The sequence below is a fragment of the Heterocephalus glaber genome, unplaced genomic scaffold (assembly GCF_053883595.1).
Source record: "Heterocephalus glaber isolate CG9 unplaced genomic scaffold, H.glaber_assembly_v1.0 deba00001428, whole genome shotgun sequence".
Taxonomy (NCBI): Eukaryota; Metazoa; Chordata; class Mammalia; order Rodentia; family Bathyergidae; genus Heterocephalus; species Heterocephalus glaber.
Window position 1 is genome coordinate 903315 of NW_028258293.1, and position 21757 is coordinate 925071.

The 21757-nt window shown below is 63.1% G+C and overlaps 1 protein-coding gene across 1 annotated transcript in view; it reads left to right on the plus strand.

Annotated features, from left to right (window-relative positions):
- Positions 1-19777, plus strand: part of Muc5b (mucin 5B, oligomeric mucus/gel-forming) — a 31646-nt gene extending 11869 nt beyond the window's left edge. Inside the window, 27 exon segments of the mRNA XM_087212022.1 lie at positions 591-747; positions 1012-1140; positions 1247-1391; positions 1466-1509; positions 1584-1781; positions 2130-2837; positions 2840-4185; positions 4456-8793; positions 8827-13564; positions 13689-13870; positions 14104-14275; positions 14727-14977; positions 15127-15313; positions 15417-15651; positions 15745-15923; positions 15998-16067; positions 16276-16382; positions 16711-16742; positions 16867-17047; positions 17265-17363; positions 17501-17538; positions 17766-17879; positions 18102-18188; positions 18284-18406; positions 18538-18586; positions 18807-18909; positions 19273-19777. Coding sequence (XP_087068148.1) covers positions 591-747; positions 1012-1140; positions 1247-1391; positions 1466-1509; positions 1584-1781; positions 2130-2837; positions 2840-4185; positions 4456-8793; positions 8827-13564; positions 13689-13870; positions 14104-14275; positions 14727-14977; positions 15127-15313; positions 15417-15651; positions 15745-15923; positions 15998-16067; positions 16276-16382; positions 16711-16742; positions 16867-17047; positions 17265-17363; positions 17501-17538; positions 17766-17879; positions 18102-18188; positions 18284-18406; positions 18538-18586; positions 18807-18909; positions 19273-19465 — 14205 coding nt within the window. The 3' untranslated portion in view covers positions 19466-19777.
- The last annotated feature ends 1980 nt before the right edge of the window (positions 19778-21757 follow it).

Sequence of the window (21757 nt, forward strand, 5' to 3'; positions counted from 1 at the left end):
CAGTGGTTGGCATGCAGGGACAGAGCAGGTCGGGCACATGGGCAGAGGATGACCAGGATGCAATGATCAGCCAGTGGCAGTCTGTATGCCACACAATAAGATTCAGTGATAAAAGAATCCAAGGAGAAGTAACTGCTCACAGTGAACGGGAGGTCAGGTAGATAGGTGAGCAGGTGGGTAGGTGGATGAGTAGATAGGTGGACAGGTGGCAGGTGGATGGACAGGCAGATGGACAGGTTAGCAGGTGGACAGGCAGATAGGGAGCAGGCAGACAGATGGGCAGGTAGACAAGCAGGCAGGTGGAGAGTTAGGCAGGGGGGCAAGCAGACAGGAGGGTAGGCAGACAGGCAGAGACGTGGCCGAGCAGGCAGGTGGGCAGGTGGACAGGACAAGGACCCCGGGAAGCTGGAGAGGTGGTGCTGGGTGCAGCTCGGCTCAGGGCACACTGAGGCACCCGCTGCCCTGGGGTCAGGGATCTCAGATCGCCGGTGTGGGCGTGGCCTGCAACTGCTCCAGGGATCACCCAGGCCTGGTGAGCCTGACTGGGTGGATGCTGCCGCCTCCCTGAGCCACACCTCTGCCCCCTTCAGGTCGACTCCACCAAGTACTACGAGGCCTGTGTGCGTGATGCGTGCGCCTGTGACTCGGGGGGCGACTGCGAGTGCTTCTGCACTGCTGTGGCCGCCTACGCCCAGGCCTGCCACGACGTGGGCGTGTGCGTGTCCTGGAGGACGCCCGACATCTGCCGTGAGTGGGGCTCTGTCCGTGGTGCTGAAGGGCAGGGTGGCCGGTGCTGACAGGCACATGGCCACACTCAGATGCTGGACATGTGTGCCTGACGTGTGTGTGTGCCGTCCACGTGCAGGTGTGGACTTGTGTGAGCCAGAGGGCAGCTCCTGACAAGGAGCTCAAGGGTGGGGCCCTGACACCAGGCTGGGGAAAGAGCCCCGAGTGACCTGCTGGGGAGGGAGCCTGGCAGGTGCCCCCTGAGCCTCTGCCTTCTGTGCCCAGCGCTGTTCTGCGACTACTACAACCCCACTGGGGAGTGCGAGTGGCACTACCAGCCCTGTGGGGCGCCCTGCCTGCGCACCTGCCGGAACCCCAGTGGCCGCTGCCTGGTTGACCTGCCGGGGCTTGAAGGTGAGGGTGCATCCTGGGAGGCGTCCGAACTGGGGCGGGGAGGGTTTCCCTGAGCACCCTGTCCTGTTCCGAGAGGGCCAACGGCCCAGTGAACCGCCCCCTCCAGGCTGCTACCCTAAGTGCCCGCCTAGCCAACCCTTCTTCAGTGAGGACCAGATGCAGTGTGTGGCCCAGTGCGGCTGCTACAGTGAGGATGGAAAGTACTACGACATCGAAGCACAGGTCCCCACGGCTGAGAACTGCCAGCGCTGGTGAGGACGGGGCAGGCAGCGGGGTGGCAGGGTGGGGCAGAGCTGCTGCATGCCCTCACTGCCTTCTCCCCCAGCCGCTGCACCCCAGATGGCCTCCAGTGCACTCACAGCCTCGAGGGTAAGGAGGGGCCAGGGATGGGACTGGAGTCTGGGCTGGGAGGCCCCAAGTGACCTGGTCCCTGCTGCCCCCAGCCTGCACGTGCACCTATGAGGACCGGACCTACAGCTACGGAGACCTCGTCTACAACACCACTGATGGCCTTGGCGCCTGCTTAACGGCTATCTGTGGAGACAACGGGACCCTTATCCGCAGGGTGGTGGAGTGTCCCGGAACCCCGTCTACCACACCATTCACCTTCACCACCACCTCCAACGTCCTCCCCACCACAGGTAGGCAGCTGCACCCCAGGGACACGTCCCATGTCTGGCAAGGGATGAAAGCTGTGGGGATCTGGTGCTGCTGCCTGGGTTCATCTGGCATCTGCCTGCTTCCCAGGCAGGTGCCTGTCTTGGGGATCCCCCAGCATAGTGACTGGGGACACTGCCCCGGCCCCTCAAAGCTCCCCAGATCCCTTCTTGCCCATGCCACAGACCCCTCCTCCAGCAGTGCTCTGCAGACTGCAGCCAGGCCCTGTCTTTCAGAAAGACACAGCCCCACCAAGCCTCGGGCCAGCCCGGGGGTGAGGGCCTGCCCCCTCCTCCCCTCACAAGGCTGAGTGGTCTTTCCACCCTCTGCAGGCTCCGTTCCCACCGCCTCTACCGTGTGTGTCCGAAAGGTCTGCCGCTGGTCCCCCTGGCTCGATGGGGACCACCCAGAGCCCGGCATGGGAGGTGGGGACTTCGAGATGCTCACCAGACTGAGGGAGCAGGGGTACCCACTGTGCCTGGCACCTGCTGCCATCGAGTGCCGTGCGGAGCAGTTCCCAGGGTCACCCCTGCAAGAGCTGGGCCAGAAGGTGGACTGTGATCCAGCCAAGGGTCTGATCTGCCTCAACAGTGAGCAGAGCCCCCCACTCTGCCACAACTACCAGCTGCGGGTCCTGTGCTGTGATCCTGTGCCCTGCAGCTCCTCCCCAGCTCCCCCTACCTCCACAACAACACTCACCACTCCCTGGGCCCTGTCCAGCCCCACCCTGACCTCATCCAGCAGAGGGATCACCACATCCACGGCACTCAGCTCTCTGTTGACCACAGAGCTTACCCTACAGACCAGGTCCCGCTCATCAGCCACACCCAAAACTGACTGGGTCAGTAGCACCCTTGCCCCCAGTACCTCTACCTGCCGGCCCCAATGCCAGTGGACAGAGTGGTTCGACGTGGACTACCCCAAATCTGAGAGGGCCGGGGGAGACATGGAGACCTACGAAAGGATCAGAGCTGCGGGGGGAGCCCTCTGCCCACAGCCTGAGGACATCGAGTGCCGGGCCCAGAACTACCCCTCAAAGACCCCGAGGAGCTAGGACAGCACGTGCACTGCAACCTCAGCTTCGGCCTCGTGTGCCACAACCAGGAACAGGAGGGAGTGTTCCACATGTGCTACAACTACAGGATCCGCGTTCTGTGCTGTGATGACATCAGCCACTGCAAGAGCCTGCGCACCAACACCCCAATGGCCACCACACTGATTACGGCCAGTAACACACAGGGGACAGCTACCACCACAGTGAGCACGGCCACCACACCACTGACCACCACACAGGAGACAGCCACCACCACACTGAGGCCAGCCACCACACCACTGAGCACCACACAGAAGACAGCCACCACCACACAGAGCACAGCCACCACACCACTGAGCACCACACAGGAGACAGCTACCACCACACTGAGCACCACACAGGAGACGGCTACCACCACAGTGAGCACCACACAGGAGACGGCCACCACGACACTGAGCACCACACAGGAGACGGCCACCACCACACTGAGAATGGTCACAACCACGCCACTGAGCACCACACAGAAGACAGCAACCACCACAGTGAGCACGGCCACCACCACACCATTGAACACCACACAGGAGACGGTCACCACCACACTGAGCACAGCCACAACACCACTGAGCACCACAGAGGAGATAACCACCACCAGAGTGAGCACAGCCACCACCACACCACTGAGCACCACACAGGAGACGGCCACCACCACACTGAGAACGGCCACCAGCAAACTACTGAGCACCACACAGAAGCCGGCCACCACCACAGTGAGAACAGCCACCACCACACCACTGAGCACCACACAGGAGACAGTCACCACCACAGTGAGCAGCACACAGGAGACGGCCACTTCCACACTGAGCACAGCCACCACCACACCACTGAGCACCACACTGAAGACAGCCACCACCACACTGAGCACGGCCACAAGACCGCTGAGCACCACAGAGGAGACGGCCACCACCACACTGAGCACAGCCACCACCACACCACTGAGCACCACACAGGAGATGGCCACCACCAGAGTAAGCAGAGCCACCACCACACCACTGAGCACCACACAGGAGACGGCCACCACCAGAGTGAGCAGAACCACCACCACACCACTGAGCACCACACAGGAGACGGCCACCACCACACCACTAAGCACCACACAGAAGACGGCCACCACCACACTGAGCACAGCCACCACCAAACCACTGAGCACCACACAGGAGACGGCTACTACCAGAGTGAGCACGGCCACCACCACACCACTGACCACCACACAGGAGACGGCCACCACCAGAGTGAGCACGGCCACCACCACACCACTGAGCACCACACGGAAGCCGACCACCACCACAGTGAGTACAGCCACCACCACACCACTGAGCACCACACAGGAGACGGCCACCACCACACTGAGCACAGCCACCAGCAAACTACTGAGCACCACACAGAAGCAAGCCACCACTACAGTGAGCACAGCCACCACCACACCACTGAGCACCACACAGGAGACAGTCACCACCACAGTGAGCAGCACACAGGAGACGGCCACTTCCACACTGAGCACGGCCACCACCACACCACTGAGCACCACACTGAAGACAGCCACCACCACACTGAGCATGGCCACAACACCACTGAGCACCACACAGGAGACGGCCACCACCACACTGAGCACAGCCACCACCACACCACTGAGCACCACACAGGAGACAGCCACCACCAGAGTGAGCACGGCCACCACCACACCACTGAGCACCACACAGGAGACGGCTACCACCACACTGAGAACGGCCACCAGCAAACTACTGAGCACCACACAGAAGCCGGCCACCACCACAGTGAGCACAGCCACCACCACACCACTGAGCACCACACAGGAGACAGTCACCACCACAGTGAGCAGCACACAGGAGACGGCCACTTCCACCATGAGCACAGCCACCACCACACCACTGAGCACCACACTGAAGACAGCCACCACCACACTGAGCACGGCCACAACACCACTGAGCACCACAGAGGAGACAGCCACCACCACACTGAGCACAGTCACCACCACACCACTGAGCACCACACAGAAGACGGCCACCACCACACCACTGAGAACCACACAGAAGACGGCCACCACCACACTGAGCACAGCCACCACCAAACCACTGAGCACCACACAGGAGACGGCCACCACCAGAGTGAGCACGGCCACCACCACACCACTGAGCACCACACAGGAGACGGCCACCACCACACTGAGCACAGCCACCACCAAACCACTGAGCACCACACAGAAGCCGTCCACCACCACAGTGAGCACAGCCACCACCACACCACTGAGCACCACAAAGGAGACAGTCACCACCACAGTGAGCAGCACACAGGAGACGGCCACTTCCACACTGAGCACAGCCACCACCACACCACTGAGCACCACACTGAAGACAGCCACCACCACACTGAGCACGGCCACAAGACCGCTGAGCACCACAGAGGAGACGGCCACCACCACACTGAGCACAGCCACCACCACACCACTGAGCACCACACAGGAGACGGCCACCACCAGAGTGAGCACGGCCACCACCACACCACTGAGCACCACACAGGAGTCGGCCACCACCACAGTGAGCACAGCCACCACCACACCACTGAGCACCACAAAGGAGACAGTCACCACCACAGTGAGCAGCACACAGGAGACGGCCACTTCCACACTGAGCACTGCCACCACCACACCACTGAGCACCACACTGAAGACAGCCACCACCACACTGAGCACGGCCACAACACCACTAAGCACCACAGAGGAGACAGCCACCACCACACTGAGCACAGCCACCACCACACCACTGAGCACAACAGAGGAGACGGCCACCACCAGAGTGAACACGGCCACCACCACACCACTGAGCACCACACAGGAGACGGCCACCACCAGAGTGAGCACAGCCACCACCACACCACTGAGCACCACAAAGGAGACAGTCACCACCACAGTGAGCAGCATACAGGAGACGGCCACCACCACACTGAGCACAGCCACCACCACACCACTGAGCACCACACTGAAGACAGCCACCACCACACTGAGCACGGCCACAACACCACTAAGCACCACAGAGGAGACAGCCACCACCACACTGAGCACAGCCACCACCACACCACTGAGCACCACACAGGAGACGGCCACCACCACAGTGAGCACAGCCACCACCACACCACTGAGCACCACAAAGGAGACAGTCACCACCACAGTGAGCAGCACACAGGAGACGGCCACCACCACACTGAGCACAGCCACCACCACACCACTGAGCACCACACAGGAGACGGCCACCACCACACTGAGCACGGACACAACACCACTGAGCACCACACAGGAGACGGCCACCACCACACTGAGCACAGCCACCACCACACCACTGAGCACCACAAAGGAGACAGTCACCACCACAGTGAGCAGCACACAGGAGACGGCCACTTCGACAATGAGCACTGCCACCACCACACCACTGAGCACCACACAGGAGACGGCTACTACCAGAGTGAGCACGGCCACCACCACCCCACTGACCACCACACAGGAGACGGCCACCACCAGAGTGAGCACGGCCACCACCACACCACTGAGCACCACACGGAAGCCGACCACCACCACGGTGAGTACAGCCACCACCACACCACTGAGCACCACACAGGAGACGGCCACCACCACACTGAGCACGGCCACCAGCAAACTACTGAGCACCACACAGAAGCAAGCCACCACTACAGTGAGCACAGCCACCACCACACCACTGAGCACCACACAGGAGACAGTCACCACCACAGTGAGCAGCACACAGGAGACGGCCACTTCCACACTGAGCACGGCCACCACCACACCACTGAGCACCACACTGAAGACAGCCACCACCACACTGAGCATGGCCACAACACCACTGAGCACCACACAGGAGACGGCCACCACCACACTGAGCACAGCCACCACCACACCACTGAGCACCACACAGGAGACAGCCACCACCAGAGTGAGCACGGCCACCACCACACCACTGAGCACCACACAGGAGACGGCTACCACCACACTGAGAATGGCCACCAGCAAACTACTGAGCACCACACAGAAGCCGGCCACCACCATAGTGAGCACAGCCACCACCACACCACTGAGCACCACACAGGAGACAGTCACCACCACAGTGAGCAGCACACAGGAGACGGCCACTTCCACCATGAGCACAGCCACCACCACACCACTGAGCACCACACTGAAGACAGCCACCACCACACTGAGCACGGCCACAACACCACTGAGCACCACAGAGGAGACGGCCACCACCACACTGGGCACAGTCACCACCACACCACTGAGCACCACACTGAAGACAGCCACCACCACACTGAGCACGGCCACAACACCACTAAGCACCACAGAGGAGACGGCCACCACCACACTGAGCACAGCCACCACCACACCACTGAGCACCACACAGGAGACGGCCACCACCAGAGTGAGCACGGCCACCACCACACCACTGAGCACCACACAGGAGACGGCCACCACCACACTGAGCACAGCCACCACCACACCACTGAGCACCACACAGGAGTCGGCCACCACCACAGTGAGCACAGCCACCACCACACCACTGAGCACCACAAAGGAGACAGTCACCACCACAGTGAGCAGCACACAGGAGACGGCCACTTCCACACTGAGCACTGCCACCACCACACCACTGAGCACCACACTGAAGACAGCCACCACCACACTGAGCACGGCCACAACACCACTAAGCACCACAGAGGAGACAGCCACCACCACACTGAGCAGAGCCACCACCACACCACTGAGCACAACAGAGGAGACGGCCACCACCAGAGTGAACACGGCCACCACCACACCACTGAGCACCACACAGGAGACGGCCACCACCAGAGTGAGCACGGCCACCACCACACCATTGAGCACCACACAGGAGACAGTCACCACCACAGTGAGCAGCACACAGGAGACGGCCACTTCCACACTGAGCACTGCCACCACCACACCACTGAGCACCACACTGAAGACAGCCACCACCACACTGAGCACGGCCACAACACCACTAAGCACCACAGAGGAGACAGCCACCACCACACTGAGCACAGCCACCACCACACCACTGAGCACCACACAGGAGACGGCCACCACCACAGTGAGCACAGCCACCACCACACCATTGAGCACCACAAAGGAGACAGTCACCACCACAGTGAGCAGCACACAGGAGACGGCCACTTCCACACTGAGCACTGCCACCACCACACCACTGAGCACCACACTGAAGACAGCCACCACCACACTGAGCACGGCCACAACACCACTAAGCACCACAGAGGAGACGGCCACCACCACACTGAGCACAGCCACCACCACACCACTGAGCACCACACAGGAGACGGCCACCACCACACTGAGCACAGCCACCACCACACCACTGAGCACCACACAGGAGACGGCCACCACCACACTGAGCACGGCCACAACACCACTGAGCACCACACAGGAGACGGCCACCACCACACTGAGCACAGCCACCACCACACCACTGAGCACCACACAGGAGACGGCCACCACCACAGTGAGCACAGCCACCACCACACCACTGAGCACCACACAGGAGTCGGCCACCACCACAGTGAGCACAGCCACCACCACACCACTGAGCACCACAAAGGAGACAGTCACCACCACAGTGAGCAGCACACAGGAGACGGCCACTTCCACACTAAGCACTGCCACCCCCACACCACTGAGCACCACACTGAAGACAGCCACCACCACACTGAGCACGGCCACAACACCACTAAGCACCACAGAGGAGACGGCCACCACCACACTGAGCACAGCCACCACCACACCACTGAGCACCACACAGGAGACGGCCACCACCAGAGTGAGCACGGCCACCACCACACCACTGAGCACCACACAGGAGACGACCACCACCACACTGAGCACAGCCACCACCAAACCACTGAGCACCACACAGAAGCCGTCCACCACCACAGTGAGCACAGCCACCACCACACCACTGAGCACCACACAGGAGACGGCCACCACCACAGTGAGCACAGCCACCACCACACCACTGAGCACCACACAGGAGTCGGCCACCACCACAGTGAGCACAGCCACCACCACACCACTGAGCACCACAAAGGAGACAGTCACCACCACAGTGAGCAGCACACAGGAGGCGGCCACTTCCACACTGAGCACTGCCACCACCAAACCACTGAGCACCACACTGAAGACAGCCACCACCACACTGAGCATGGCCACAACACCACTAAGCACCACAGAGGAGACAGCCACCACCACACTGAGCACAGCCACCACCACACCACTGAGCACCACAGAGGAGACGGCCACCACCAGAGTGAACACGGCCACCACCACACCAATGAGCACCACACAGGAGACGGCCACCACCAGAGTGAGCACGGCCACCACCACACCATTGAGCACCACACAGGAGACGGCCACCACCACACTGAGCACAGCCACCACCACACCACTGAGCACCACAGAGGAGACGGCCACCACCACACTGAGCACAGCCACCACCACACCACTGAGCACCACACAGGAGACGGCCACCACCAGAGTGAGCACAGCCACCACCACACCACTGAGCACCACACAGGAGACGGCCACCACCACACTGAGCACGGCCACCAGCAAACTACTGAGCACCACACAGAAGCCGACCACCACCACAGTGAGCACAGCCACCACACAACTGAGCACCACACAGGAGACTCTCACCACCACAGTGAGCAGCACACAGGTGACGGCCACTTCCACACTGAGCACAGCCACCACCACACCACTGAGCACCACAGAGAAGACAGCCACCACCACACTGAGCACGGCCACAACACCACTGAGCACCACAGAGGAGACGGCCACCACCACACTTAGCACAGCCACCACCACACCACTGAGCACCACACAGGAGACAGCCACCACCACACCACTGAGCACCACACAGAAGACGGCCACCACCACACTGAGCACGGCCACAACACCACTGAGCACCACAGAGGAGACGGCCACCACCACACTGAGCACGGCCACAACACCACTGAGCACCACACAGGAGACGGCCACCACCACACCGAGCACAGCCACCACCACACCACTGAGCACCACACAGGAGACGGCCACCACCACAGTGAGCACAGCCACCACCACACCACTGAGCACCACAAAGGAGACAGTCACCACCACAGTGAGCAGCACACAGGAGACGGCCACTTCCACACTAAGCACTGCCACCCCCACACCACTGAGCACCACACTGAAGACAGCCACCACCACACTGAGCACGGCCACAACACCACTGAGCACCACAGAGGAGACGGCCACCACCACACTGAGCACAGCCACCACCACACCACTGAGCACCACACAGGAGACAGCCACCACCACACTGAGCACAGCCACAACACCACTGAGCACCACAGAGGAGACGGCCACCATCACACTGAGCAGAGCCACCACCACACCACTGAGCACCACACAGGAGTTGGCCACCACCACACTGAGCACGGCCACAACACCACTGAGCACCACACAGGAGACGGCCACCACCACACCGAGCACAGCCACCACCACACCACTGAGCACCACACAGGAGACGGCCACCACCACAGTGAGCACAGCCACCACCACACCACTGAGCACCACAAAGGAGACAGTCACCACCACAGTGAGCAGCACACAGGAGACGGCCACTTCCACACTAAGCACTGCCACCCCCACACCACTGAGCACCACACTGAAGACAGCCACCACCACACTGAGCACGGCCACAACACCACTAAGCACCACGGAGGAGACGGCCACCACCACACTGAGCACAGCCACCACCACACCACTGAGCACCACACAGGAGACGGCTACCACCAGAGTGAGCACGGCCACCACCACACCACTGAGCACCACAGAGGAGACGGCCACCACCACACTGAGCACAGCCACCACCAAACCACTGAGCACCACACAGAAGCCGTCCACCACCACAGTGAGCACAGCCACTACCACACCACTGAGCACCACACAGGAGTCGGCCACCCCCACAGTGAGCACAGCCACCACCACACCACTGAGCACCACAAAGGAGACAGTCACCACCACAGTGAGCAGCACACAGGAGGCGGCCACTTCCACACTGAGCACTGCCACCACCACACCACTGAGCACCACACTGAAGACAGCCACCACCACACTGAGCACGGCCACAACACCACTGAGCACCACAGAGGAGACGGCCACCACCACACTGAGCACAGCCACAACACCACTGAGCACCACAGAGGAGACGGCCACCACCACACTGAGCACAGCCACCACCACACCACTGAGCACCACACAGGAGACGGCCACCACCAGAGTGAGCACGGCCACCACCACACCATTGAGCACCACACAGGAGACGGTCACCACCACACTGAGAACGGCCACCATCACACCACTGAGCACCACACAGGAGAAGGCCACCACCACACTGAGCACGGCCACCACCACACCACTGAGCACCACACAGGAGAAGGCCACCACCACACTGAGCACGGCCACCAGCAAACCACTGAGCACCACACAGAAGCCGACCACCACCACAGTGAGCACAGCCACCACACCACTGAGCACCACACTGGAGACACTCACCACCACAGTGAGCAGCACACAGGAGACAGCCACGTCCACACTGAGCATGCCCACCACCACACCACTGAGCACCACACTGAAGACAGCCACCACCACACTGAGCACAGCCGCCACCACACCACTGAGCACCACACAGGAGACGGCCACCACCAGAGTGAGCACAGCCACCACCACACCACTGAGCACCACACAGGAGACGGCCACCACCACACTGAGCACGGCCACCAGCAAACTACTGAGCACCACACAGAAACCGGCCACCACCACAGTGAGAACAGCTACCACCACACCACTGAGCACCACACAGGAGACACTCACCACCACAGTGAGCAGCACACAGGAGACGGCCACTTCCACACTGAGCACGGCCACCACCACACCACTGAGCACCACACTGAAGACAGCCACCATCACACTGAGCACATCCACAACACCACTGAGCACCACACAGGAGACGGCCACCACCACACTGAGCACAGCCACCACCACACCACTGAGCACCACACAGGAGACGGCCACCACCAGAGTGAACACGGCCACCACCACACCACTGAGCACCACACAGGAGACGGCCACCACCACACTGAGCACGGCCACCACCACACCACTGAGCACCACACAGAAGACAGCAACCACTACAGTGAGCACGACCACCACCACACCATTGAACACCACACAGGAGACAGCCACCACCACACTGAGCTCGCCCACCACCACAGCACTGAGCACCACACAGAAGACAGCAACCACTACAGTGAGAACGGCCACCAGCACACCACTGAGCACCACACAGGAGACGGCCACCACCACACTGAGGACAGCCACCACACCACTGAGCACCACACAGGAGACAGCCACCACCCCACTGAGCACGGCCACCACCACACCACTGAGCACCACACAGAAGACAGCCACCACCACATTAAGCACGGCCACCACCACGCCATTGAACACCACACAGGAGACGGCTACCACCACACTGAGAACGGCCACCACCACACCACTGAGCACCACAGAGGAGACGGCCACCACCACACTGAGCACGGCCACCACTCCCCTGACTGCCAGCATTGTCCCCACACAACCTCTGGTCACCAGCCTGGTGCAAACGACCACCACACACCGGCCATCCACCCCCTACACCGAGGTCAGCACACGCAGGATGCAGACATCTCTAGGCACCACAACCGAGGCCACTACCAGGCAGGGCACGACCGGCTGCCAGCCCAAGTGCCAGTGGACAGAGTGGTTTGATGTGGACTTCCCCACGTCGGGGGTCCCAGGTGGGGATGTGGAGACCTACGACAACATCAGGGCCGCAGGGGGCAAGATGTGCCTAGCACCTGAGAAGATTGAGTGTCGGGCGGAGAACTACCCAGAGGTAAGCATCGACCAGATTGGGCAGGTGGTGGTCTGCAGCCTGCAGACTGGGCTGGTGTGCCGCAATGAGGACCAGACAGGCATGTTCACTATGTGCTTCAACTACAACGTGCGTGTGCTCTGCTGCGACCGTAGCCACTGCCCCACCATGCCGTCTCCCACCTTCACACTGTGGCCTAGTCTCTACACCCAGACCCTGACCACCTTGGCCACCAGCAGGTGGACGGGGACAGGCTTCTCCACAGAGACCAGCACCTGGAGAAGTGCCAGCCTCCCCATCACCTCCGAGAGTCCCTCTGTGCCTCCCGCCTCCACCAGCAGCCTTCCACACACCTCCGCGCCATGGACGCCGTGGCCCCTGAGCAGCAGCGCTTCCTCAGCGGTGCCTGTGACTTCCCACCCTCTCAGTACTCTAGGCACCACCCCAGTGCTGACCACCACGGCAGGCCCTCCGCCAGCCACCGGCTCCTTCAGGCCCCCTGCCTCCACCCCAGGCACCGTCCCTACCTCCGGGGTCCCCACCAGCAGCCTGCTGACCTCCAGTGTGTCTGCTGGTCCTTCCTCGAGCCTCACCACACTCGGGCCCACTGCGTCCTCCACGCAGCTCTGCTTCTGCTGGGCGTTTGGACAGCTGTTTTCACCCGGTGAGCAGATGAGCCTCACGGCCCCACCACGTCCCTGTCCCCTGCTGGCCTCGCCTGCCGGCCCTGCCCCTGGCCCGCCTGTCCCCTGGGCTGTGGCCGGCCTCCGACGGCTTCTCCTTCACAGGGGACGTCATCTATAATAAGACTGACAGAGCTGGATGCCACTTCTCCGCCATCTGCAACCAACACTGTGACATCGACCGCTTCCAGGGCACCTGCCCCACGTCCCAGCCTCCGATGCCCTCCACCTCTGTGGCGTCCCCCTCCCCACTCCCTGGCTGTGACAACGCTGTCCCTCCCCGACAGGTGGGCCCGGCTGTCCCTCCACCGCCCTCTGCCAGGGGTCTGGCCAGACTGCCAATGCCCTGCTGCCCTGGCTGGGCGACCCTCCCCTGTGACTGAAGGCAGGTCAGGCACACAGGGTCAGGGGCATGGCCTGTGGCCCCGGTGTGGACACTTCGGGCTGCAGGCTGGGTGGGCTGAGTGCCAGGCTGGGCCCCACCAGCACCCAGGTGAGTACGCACCTGTTCCCCACTCAGGTGAATGAATCCTGGACGCTGGACAACTGCACAGTGGCCAGGTGCGAGGGTGACAACCACGTGGTCCTGCTGCCACCAGAGCCCGTGGCCAACGTGAGCTGTGTGAACAAGCACCTGCCCATCAGAGTGTGGCACGAGCACCAGCCCTGCCATTCCCACTACGAGTGCGAGTGTGAGCACAGGGCTCATTGTGCTGCCAGGGGGCGAGGCTGGGGTGCGGGGAGTGGGCTGGGTTCCTCCACCTCGGCCTCTTGACCGGCTAGGCCCAGGGCTCAGCGTCAGGAACCCAGGCTGGCAGGCCACGCCTCTCCACCCTGCCTGTCTCCTGTGGCCTCCTCCCTGTTTCCGACCCTCATCTCTCAGGCCTGTCTCTCACTGGGCAAGGGTCGCCTGGCCATTTGGGACCGTCCCTCCCCTTCATCTGCAAAGACGCCTTCCTTTCCCAGGGTCACGTACCCAGGTCCAAGGTAGACGCAGATTTGGGGGCAGCAGTTAGGCCATGACACCCATTTCACAGAGGAGGCGACTGAAGCGTGGGGGTCTGTGTGGTTCCCCTGAGGTGGCCGTGGCGGCGTGGGGTGCTGGGGGGCTGGGGAGCGGCCTCCAGCCTGTGTTGTCCCCAGGCTCCTGCAGCGGGTGGGGGCATTCGCACTACTCCACGTTCGACGGCACGACCTACTCCTTCCCGGGCAACTGCACCTACATCCTCGTGAAGGAGATCCACCCGCGCCACGGGAACCTGAGCATCCTCTTGCACAGCCACTACTGCGCCACTGGCCCTGGCGCCAGCTGCCCCCGCGCCCTCCAAGTGCTGTACCTGTCCATGGACATCATCCTCACCACTGCCGATGTGGGGGGTGTGGAGCAGAGCCTGGTGAGCTCGCATGGGCCGGGGGTGGGTGCAGCCAGAGGCCTGAGCAACGAAGGCCCCGAGGGAAACTCCGAGCAGGGTGCCCTGAGGCACAGCCCCACAGCAGCCCCGCTGCCCCTGTCTGGCCCTGGTCATGGGTGCCCTGGTCCCAGGTCCTGTTCAATGGAGTGCGAGTGAGCGGGCCCCTCAGCAAGGATGGGGTGAGCGTGTCCGTGACCGCGGCCACCAACATGCACATCGACATCCCGGCCATCGGCGTGAGCATCTCCTTTAGCGGGAGGGTCTTCCAGGTCCGGCTGTCCTACAGCCACTTCAGCCACAACACAGAGGGCCAGTGCGGTGAGTGCCCCTGCCCTCCGGCACCCCCAGCAGGGCCTGTGCACTGCGCAGGGTGCAGGGACCGGAGGCCCCTCAGACTCCACAGCGACCCTCCCGCTCCCAGGCACCTGCACCAACAGCCAGAGTGATGACTGCCGGCGGCCAGACGGCACCATGGCCCCCACCTGCAAGGACATGGCTCCGACCTGGCTGGTGCCTGGCAGCAGTGGAGGGGGCTGCAGGCCACCAACCAGCCCACCCCCCAGCGCCAGCCCCCTGCCCCCGGTGCCCAGCATTTCCACGGCCACCACCTCCACCCCGTGCGCCCCGGGGCCCCTCTGCAAGCTGCTACTGAGCTCGTGAGTCCTCCACCCCGGGGTCGGGGTGGGCTGGGGCCCCCCTGCCAGCCAGGCTGCTGCTGGGCGCTGTAGTCCCGCCCTGACTCCCCTCAGGGTCTTCGCCGAGTGCCACGCTTTGGTCCCGCCAGACTCCTTCTTCAGCAGCTGCATCAGCGACCACTGCCAGGCGGGTGACCGGGAGGTGCCTTGCCAGAGCCTGGCAGCCTATGCGGCGCTCTGCCGAGCCCGGGGAGTGTGCATAGACTGGCGCAACGCCACCAGCGGGCTGTGTGGTGAGCAGGGCAGTCCTGGGGCGCAGCCTCCTGGGCCCGCTGGGTGCCTCCCTGACACCCATCTCTGCACACAGAGCTTTCCTGCCCAGCCTCCAAGGTGTACAAGCCCTGCGGCCCCATGCATTCAGTCTCCTGTGACTCCAGGTAAGCGGGACTGGAGCACCTCTCAGGAGGAGCTAGGCCCACAGGGGATGGGGCTGCATGTGCCCCCAGTCCTGGGGCTGCCGGCCCCCGGGCCAGTCATGGCCGAGCCCTCGGAGGACACCCATTGGCCCCCAGCCCTGGCCCCTGGCCCCTGGCCATCCTCAAGTGGCCCGTTCTGGTTCTGAGGCCCACTCTCCCGGCTGTGCAGGAACCAGAGCCCCCTGGATAATGGGCTGGCCCTGGCCGAGGGCTGCTTCTGCCCTGGGGACCAGCTCCTCTTCAGCTCACACATGGACATCTGCGTGCCAGAATGCCGTAAGCACTGGAAGCACAGTTGGGGCCCTGTTCTGGGCAGGGCAGGGTGGGGACAGTGAGGCCTGGAGCCCTGCTGAGTCCCAAGGGCCTCTTGAGGTGCATGGGGAGATGCGTCCTCCTGTGACTCCGTCGCTGACCCTGCCCCTAGCCCCTGCTCCATTTTGCCACCGCGAGGGCCCCAGAGAGCTGAATCCTCCATGTCCAATCCCAGCCCGGCCTCACCAGCTCATACCCCACAGGCTCTCCGGGGTTGGGGGTTCTGTCCCTGTGACCCCACCCCCAGCCTGGTGCCCGGCACCCTGTGACTGTTCCTCTCCTTCCCTTCCAGCTTGTGTGGGGCCAGATGGACTCCCCAAGTTTGTGAGTGGCACTGCCCACCCTGCTTGGGCTGAGGGGGAAGTGGAGAGGGTGCACCCCAAGGGATGGGGTGTCCTTCCTGCCCTCCTCATGCTGGGGTCCTCGGCTCTGCCTTGGTCTGTTCCAGCCCGGCCAGCGGTGGGTCAGTGACTGCCAGGCCTGTGTGTGCGACATGGCCTCGGTGTCCGTGCAGTGCTCGCCCGTGCAGTGCAAGGCCCAGGGCCCTGCCCCACCATGCGAGCAGCACGGCTTTGTGTTAGTGACCAGGCCGCAGGCTCACAGCCCCTGCTGCCCCGAGACGCTGTGTGGTGAGCACCTGACGGCGGGGGGGCGGGGCAGCCCTGCCCTGCAGGAGCACGGGGTGGTCATGGAGCTTCTGGCTTCCACCTGCAAGTGAGGTTGTGACCTCTGGGACAGCCGGGGACTTTGGAGGTGGGGTGACAGATGCAGTGCACCAGCCCCCAAGGGGCATCGCCGGGGTCCCAGGTGGGCCGCAGCGCCCTGACAGGCCCCACATCTCTGCAGTCTGCAACGTGAGCACCTGCCTCCAGGCCCCACCCACATGTCCCCCGGGCCAGGAGCTGATCCCGGAGGAAGGCCACTGCTGCCCCACCTTCCGATGCCGTGAGCCCGGCGGGGCGGCGCGGGGCGGGGCGGGGCGGGGCGGGGCGGGGAGGCGCGGGGCGGGGCGGGGCGGAGCCGGCCGGGTGGGGCTCAGGCTGGGAGGGCTCTGCCAGCCACACTCGGCCCCTTTCTTCCAGAGCCCAGACTCTGCGAGTACAACGGCACCATCTATGGGGTAAGGGCTCCACCAGGCAGGGCGGCTGGGCAGGCAGTGGGTGGGCGGCCCGGTCCAGGTCCCTGCTCAGGTCTGCGGGCTCTGGGCCGGGATACAGGCAGCGCCTTCTTCTGAGAGCCCTGCAGAGCTGGCACCGTGCCTGGGAGCAGCCAGCCCTGGGGACTCTCGGCAGAAGTGTCCCCACCTGCCTGTGCTCACTGCCCTCATGCCACCCGGTGTCCCTGTAGGTTGGTGCAACCTTCCCAGCGCTCTCTCCCTGCCACACGTGCACCTGCCTCTCCGGGCCCAGCCAGGAGCCGGTCGTGCAGTGTGAAGAGCGCACCTGCAGCCCCTGCCCCCAGGTGCACACAGAGGCTTGGCCCCTACAGGGAGGGTGTGGAGCAGCCCCTGCCCTGCCAGGGAGCCTGAGTCAGGTTCCGGGAGGCAGCAGTGGACAGAGGAGGTGCTGGAGGTGGGGTGAGGCCGAGTGGAACTTTGGGGAGAGGAAGTGATGCTGGGCCCTGGGGTACAGACAGGACGACAGGCTGGGCTGAGGGAGACCTGACCACCTCCTGTGCCCACAGGGCTTCGTGCACTCCAGGGTGTCTGGGCAGTGCTGTGGGAACTGCGTGCAGGCTGCCTGCTTCACTCCAGAGGGCCAGATAGTGCAGGTGAGTGCTGCACTTGGGCAGGCCCTCCCCAGGAGACCCCAGGGCTGGCCCTGATCTGACGCCATGGGGGCTCCGCCCTCTGCCACGCATTTCAGCCCAACGAGACCTGGGTCGACAACCATGTGAACAACTGCACCAAGTACCTCTGCGAGGCCCAGAGCGGGGTGCCTGTGCTGACGCCACAGCCCGTGTCTTGCCAGGACGTGTCCCTCTGCAGGGTGTGTGCCGGGAGGCCCCCGCAAGGCCCCTCTGTTCCCTGCCACACCCACCGACCCCCAGCCCCTGCCCTGATCCCCACCCTGGGCTCCGGCTCTGCCTCTAGCTCCACCCCCTGTCCTTGGCCCTGCAGGGCATCCTCAGGAGAACTGGCTGCTGCTACACCTGTGAGACAGAAGAGGGTAAATTGAGGCTCTTTCCCACTCAGTCTGTCCAGTCCCAGCCTAGGGCTCCTGCTGGAAGCTGCCCATTTTTCTCCCCGGGCAGCAGTGGGATCCTGGCGCCCAGAGCCCACCTGAGCCCCAGGTTATGGGAAGGCAGTTTCTGCCTGGAGCGTGGGCTGCACCCAGCTGGGCCTCAGCAAGGGTCCATGGGCTCAGCAGCTGCCTGTCATCTTCCCAGATGCATGTCAGGTCCACGCCAACGTGACTGTCCTGCGGCACCAGGGCTGCGAGGCTGTGGTCACTGTCACCTTTTGCGAAGGCTCCTGCCCTGGAGTGTCCAAGTGAGTGGGGGCCTGACCTTCCCGGCCCCGGGAGGCCTGGCATGGGAAAGAGTGCTTCTGCACAGAGCCTGGCTGGCCCCCGCCAGCGGAGTGCCCACAGGGTCTCTAGGCACCTGGGCTCTGGACCTGTGTCCAGCGAACCAGCTGTGTCCACGGTGAGCGGGAGTGGCTAGAGGGGGAGTCCAGTGGCTGGAAGCCTAGGGGAGGTGTCCAGAGGTGGGGCTGGCTGGGGTCAGCAGAGCAGGAGCGGGCTCGGGAAGGGAGCCACAGAGGCGGAGCTGGGTCGAGGAGGCCTGAGCATGAGGGAGGGGAGCCAACCGGGCATGGTGGCAAGGGGGCTGCCTGACCGGCCACACCTCCCAGGTACTCCATGGAGGCCCAGACTGTGCAGCACCAGTGCAGCTGCTGCCAGGAGAGCAGCACCCACCAGCAGGCCGTGACCTTGCAGTGTCCGGACGGCACGGCCATCTGGCACACCTATACCCAGGTGGACGCATGCAGCTGCACCACAGCCTGCAGGCCCTGGCCCATGAGCCCCAGGGGCGCCTCCGTCTAGGGCCCTGCAGCCCTCAGAGCCAGAGCAGGCTCCACTGACCACCGGGACCTGGGGCCTCTTCTGGGGCCCACGAAGACACGTGAGGCTCCCTCGCCGCTGCCTCCCCATCCCCTGCAGCACCTGGGGGGGCACTGGACCAGCGAGGCTGTGCTGCAGGAGGGTGCTGGGTGGGGGTCCTGCCCTCAGAGACCCTCAGGCCTCACGCTTCCTGCTGGCACCAAGCAGCCCTGGAGCTGAGCAGCTGGGGGCACGGAGGCCTGTCTGCAAGACCCGGGCCGGAGCTGTGTCAGGCAAGGTGGCCGCTGGCCTGTGTCCGGCCCCACAGCCTGCCTGCGGGAGGGCACCTGGGCCTGAGGTCACCATGCTGCAGGGCGGGTGGGAGGGGCGGGCCAGCCCTGCGGCAATAAACGCTGACACTGTGCGTCCGCGCTGTGCCTTTTCCTACCACCTTGTTCCAGCAGCCGAGGTGGAGCAGGACCCTGCAGGGTCAGGGGCCACAGAGCCACTGGGAGGGACGTGGCAGAGTGGGGGGCCGTGCGGTCCTCTCCAGCCATGGGCACCCCTGGGGATCAGCCTCGGGGTGTGGGTGCACAGCCACAGTGGCTCAGGCAGGGGCCCAGCCCAGCCACCACTCAGACACAGGGCAGCATAGGAAAGTAGGGTGTGGACGAAGATGAGCTTCAGGGAAAGGGGCCCAGACACCAACGGGGCTCCCTGGGGGTGGGAGGGTGCAGCCCGTGCCTGTCCATGCTGCCCATCTCGAATCCTCCTCCTGCACACCTGGCCTTCCTGCCTCAGCCGCCGGCTGTGCCTTTGTCTCCTGTCCCTCCATGGAACGCAGCAGGGGCCTGGGGTGTGTGGGGCTTGGGCTGGGGCTGCTGTGTGAGGGAGGTGGACAGGAAATGTGTCCGGCAGACTCACGCGCAGTGAGGGAGGACAGGGAACCTGGCTCTGGGCTCGGCCTCCAAGAAAGGGTGAGAAGTGCCCTCTGGGGCACAGCCAGGGCCACAGCCTGAGGAGGCGCAGACTGCCTGGCCTCCACCAAGGAAGCCTCTGGTGGGGTGAGCAGCGGGCCCCTGCCCACTGTCCTGCCTGGGGACGCGTCGGGCGGCTCTGCGTTAGTCCTGCCCCTGCCCTGCCGATGGCTCTGGGGCCCGGCTGCTCAGTGCTGACTTGAGCCTGGCAGTGACTTGGTGCAGGAGGCAAGGCCAGTCGGGCAGTCGGTCGGGTGTGGCCTCACCTTCTGAACTGCAAGGCTGACTATCGGCCCCAGGCGGGACAAACCAGCAGTGCAGCTTAGACCCCGGGGGTCCCAGAGGGAATGTGCACCTCTCTGCCCCATAGACAGAAACCAAGATAGCCCCAGAAAGACATTTTAAGATGGCCGGTGAGTTGCTAAGACGGACGCCTGACATGGCGGCATTTGGGAAGCGCTACGCCGAGAGGCTTCTGTAAAGCCCTTCCTTACCGAAAGTGCACATTCAAGCCAGTGCGGTGGCTCACTACTGGGGAAGCTGAGGCAGGAGCGTTCAAAGTTCAAGACCTGCTAGAAACCTCTGCAGCAGGCTCTAGTCTCCTGCTCAGTGTGTGATGAAAGGCTGAAGAAAAGCTCAAAGACAAAATTAGCTGTTAGCAGGGAGGTCATCTAACCTGCGAGCTACCGCAGTGCCCATGAGGTGCTTCCGAGAGTCCTGTAGCTTCAGTCAGACTGCTTCCTAAAGAAAGCCAGTGGAGGGACTTAACTCTTTACAGCCTGCACCGCTTACAGCACATTCTGGGCATCGTCAATACTGCAGTCCCCAGCAAAGACCAGCCTGGGCAACCTGGTGAGACCATCTCAAAATATAAAAATGAAAAGGGCTGCAGATGTGGCTCAGTGCTCAATACTGGATTCAATGGGGGGAGGGGGGAGAGAGAAAAGAAAGCCCACATCTACTCCCAAATGGCCAGCCCCTCAAGGTGGCCAGCACCCTGCCAAAGCTCAATAAACAAAATGGGATAAAAGGTCACAGGTGTAAGAAGAGGTGTGTTTGTGCATTTATTTTTTAGATTTGAGACATTGACGTCAGATCCAAAGTTTCAATATTCTCCTAATGGGCTCCAGAAGGAAAGAAAAGAGAGCAGGAGAGGCACTACTCAAAAACTAACAACGTCCCTTCCAAACTGAAAACGTGAACTTAGACTGACTGCACACAGGAGACACACTCAGACCCAGGCCTAGGGACTCAGTGCTGAGACTTCACGATGCCAGGGAGCGGGGGAAGCAGGAAGCTGCATCTCACCCACCGTGTG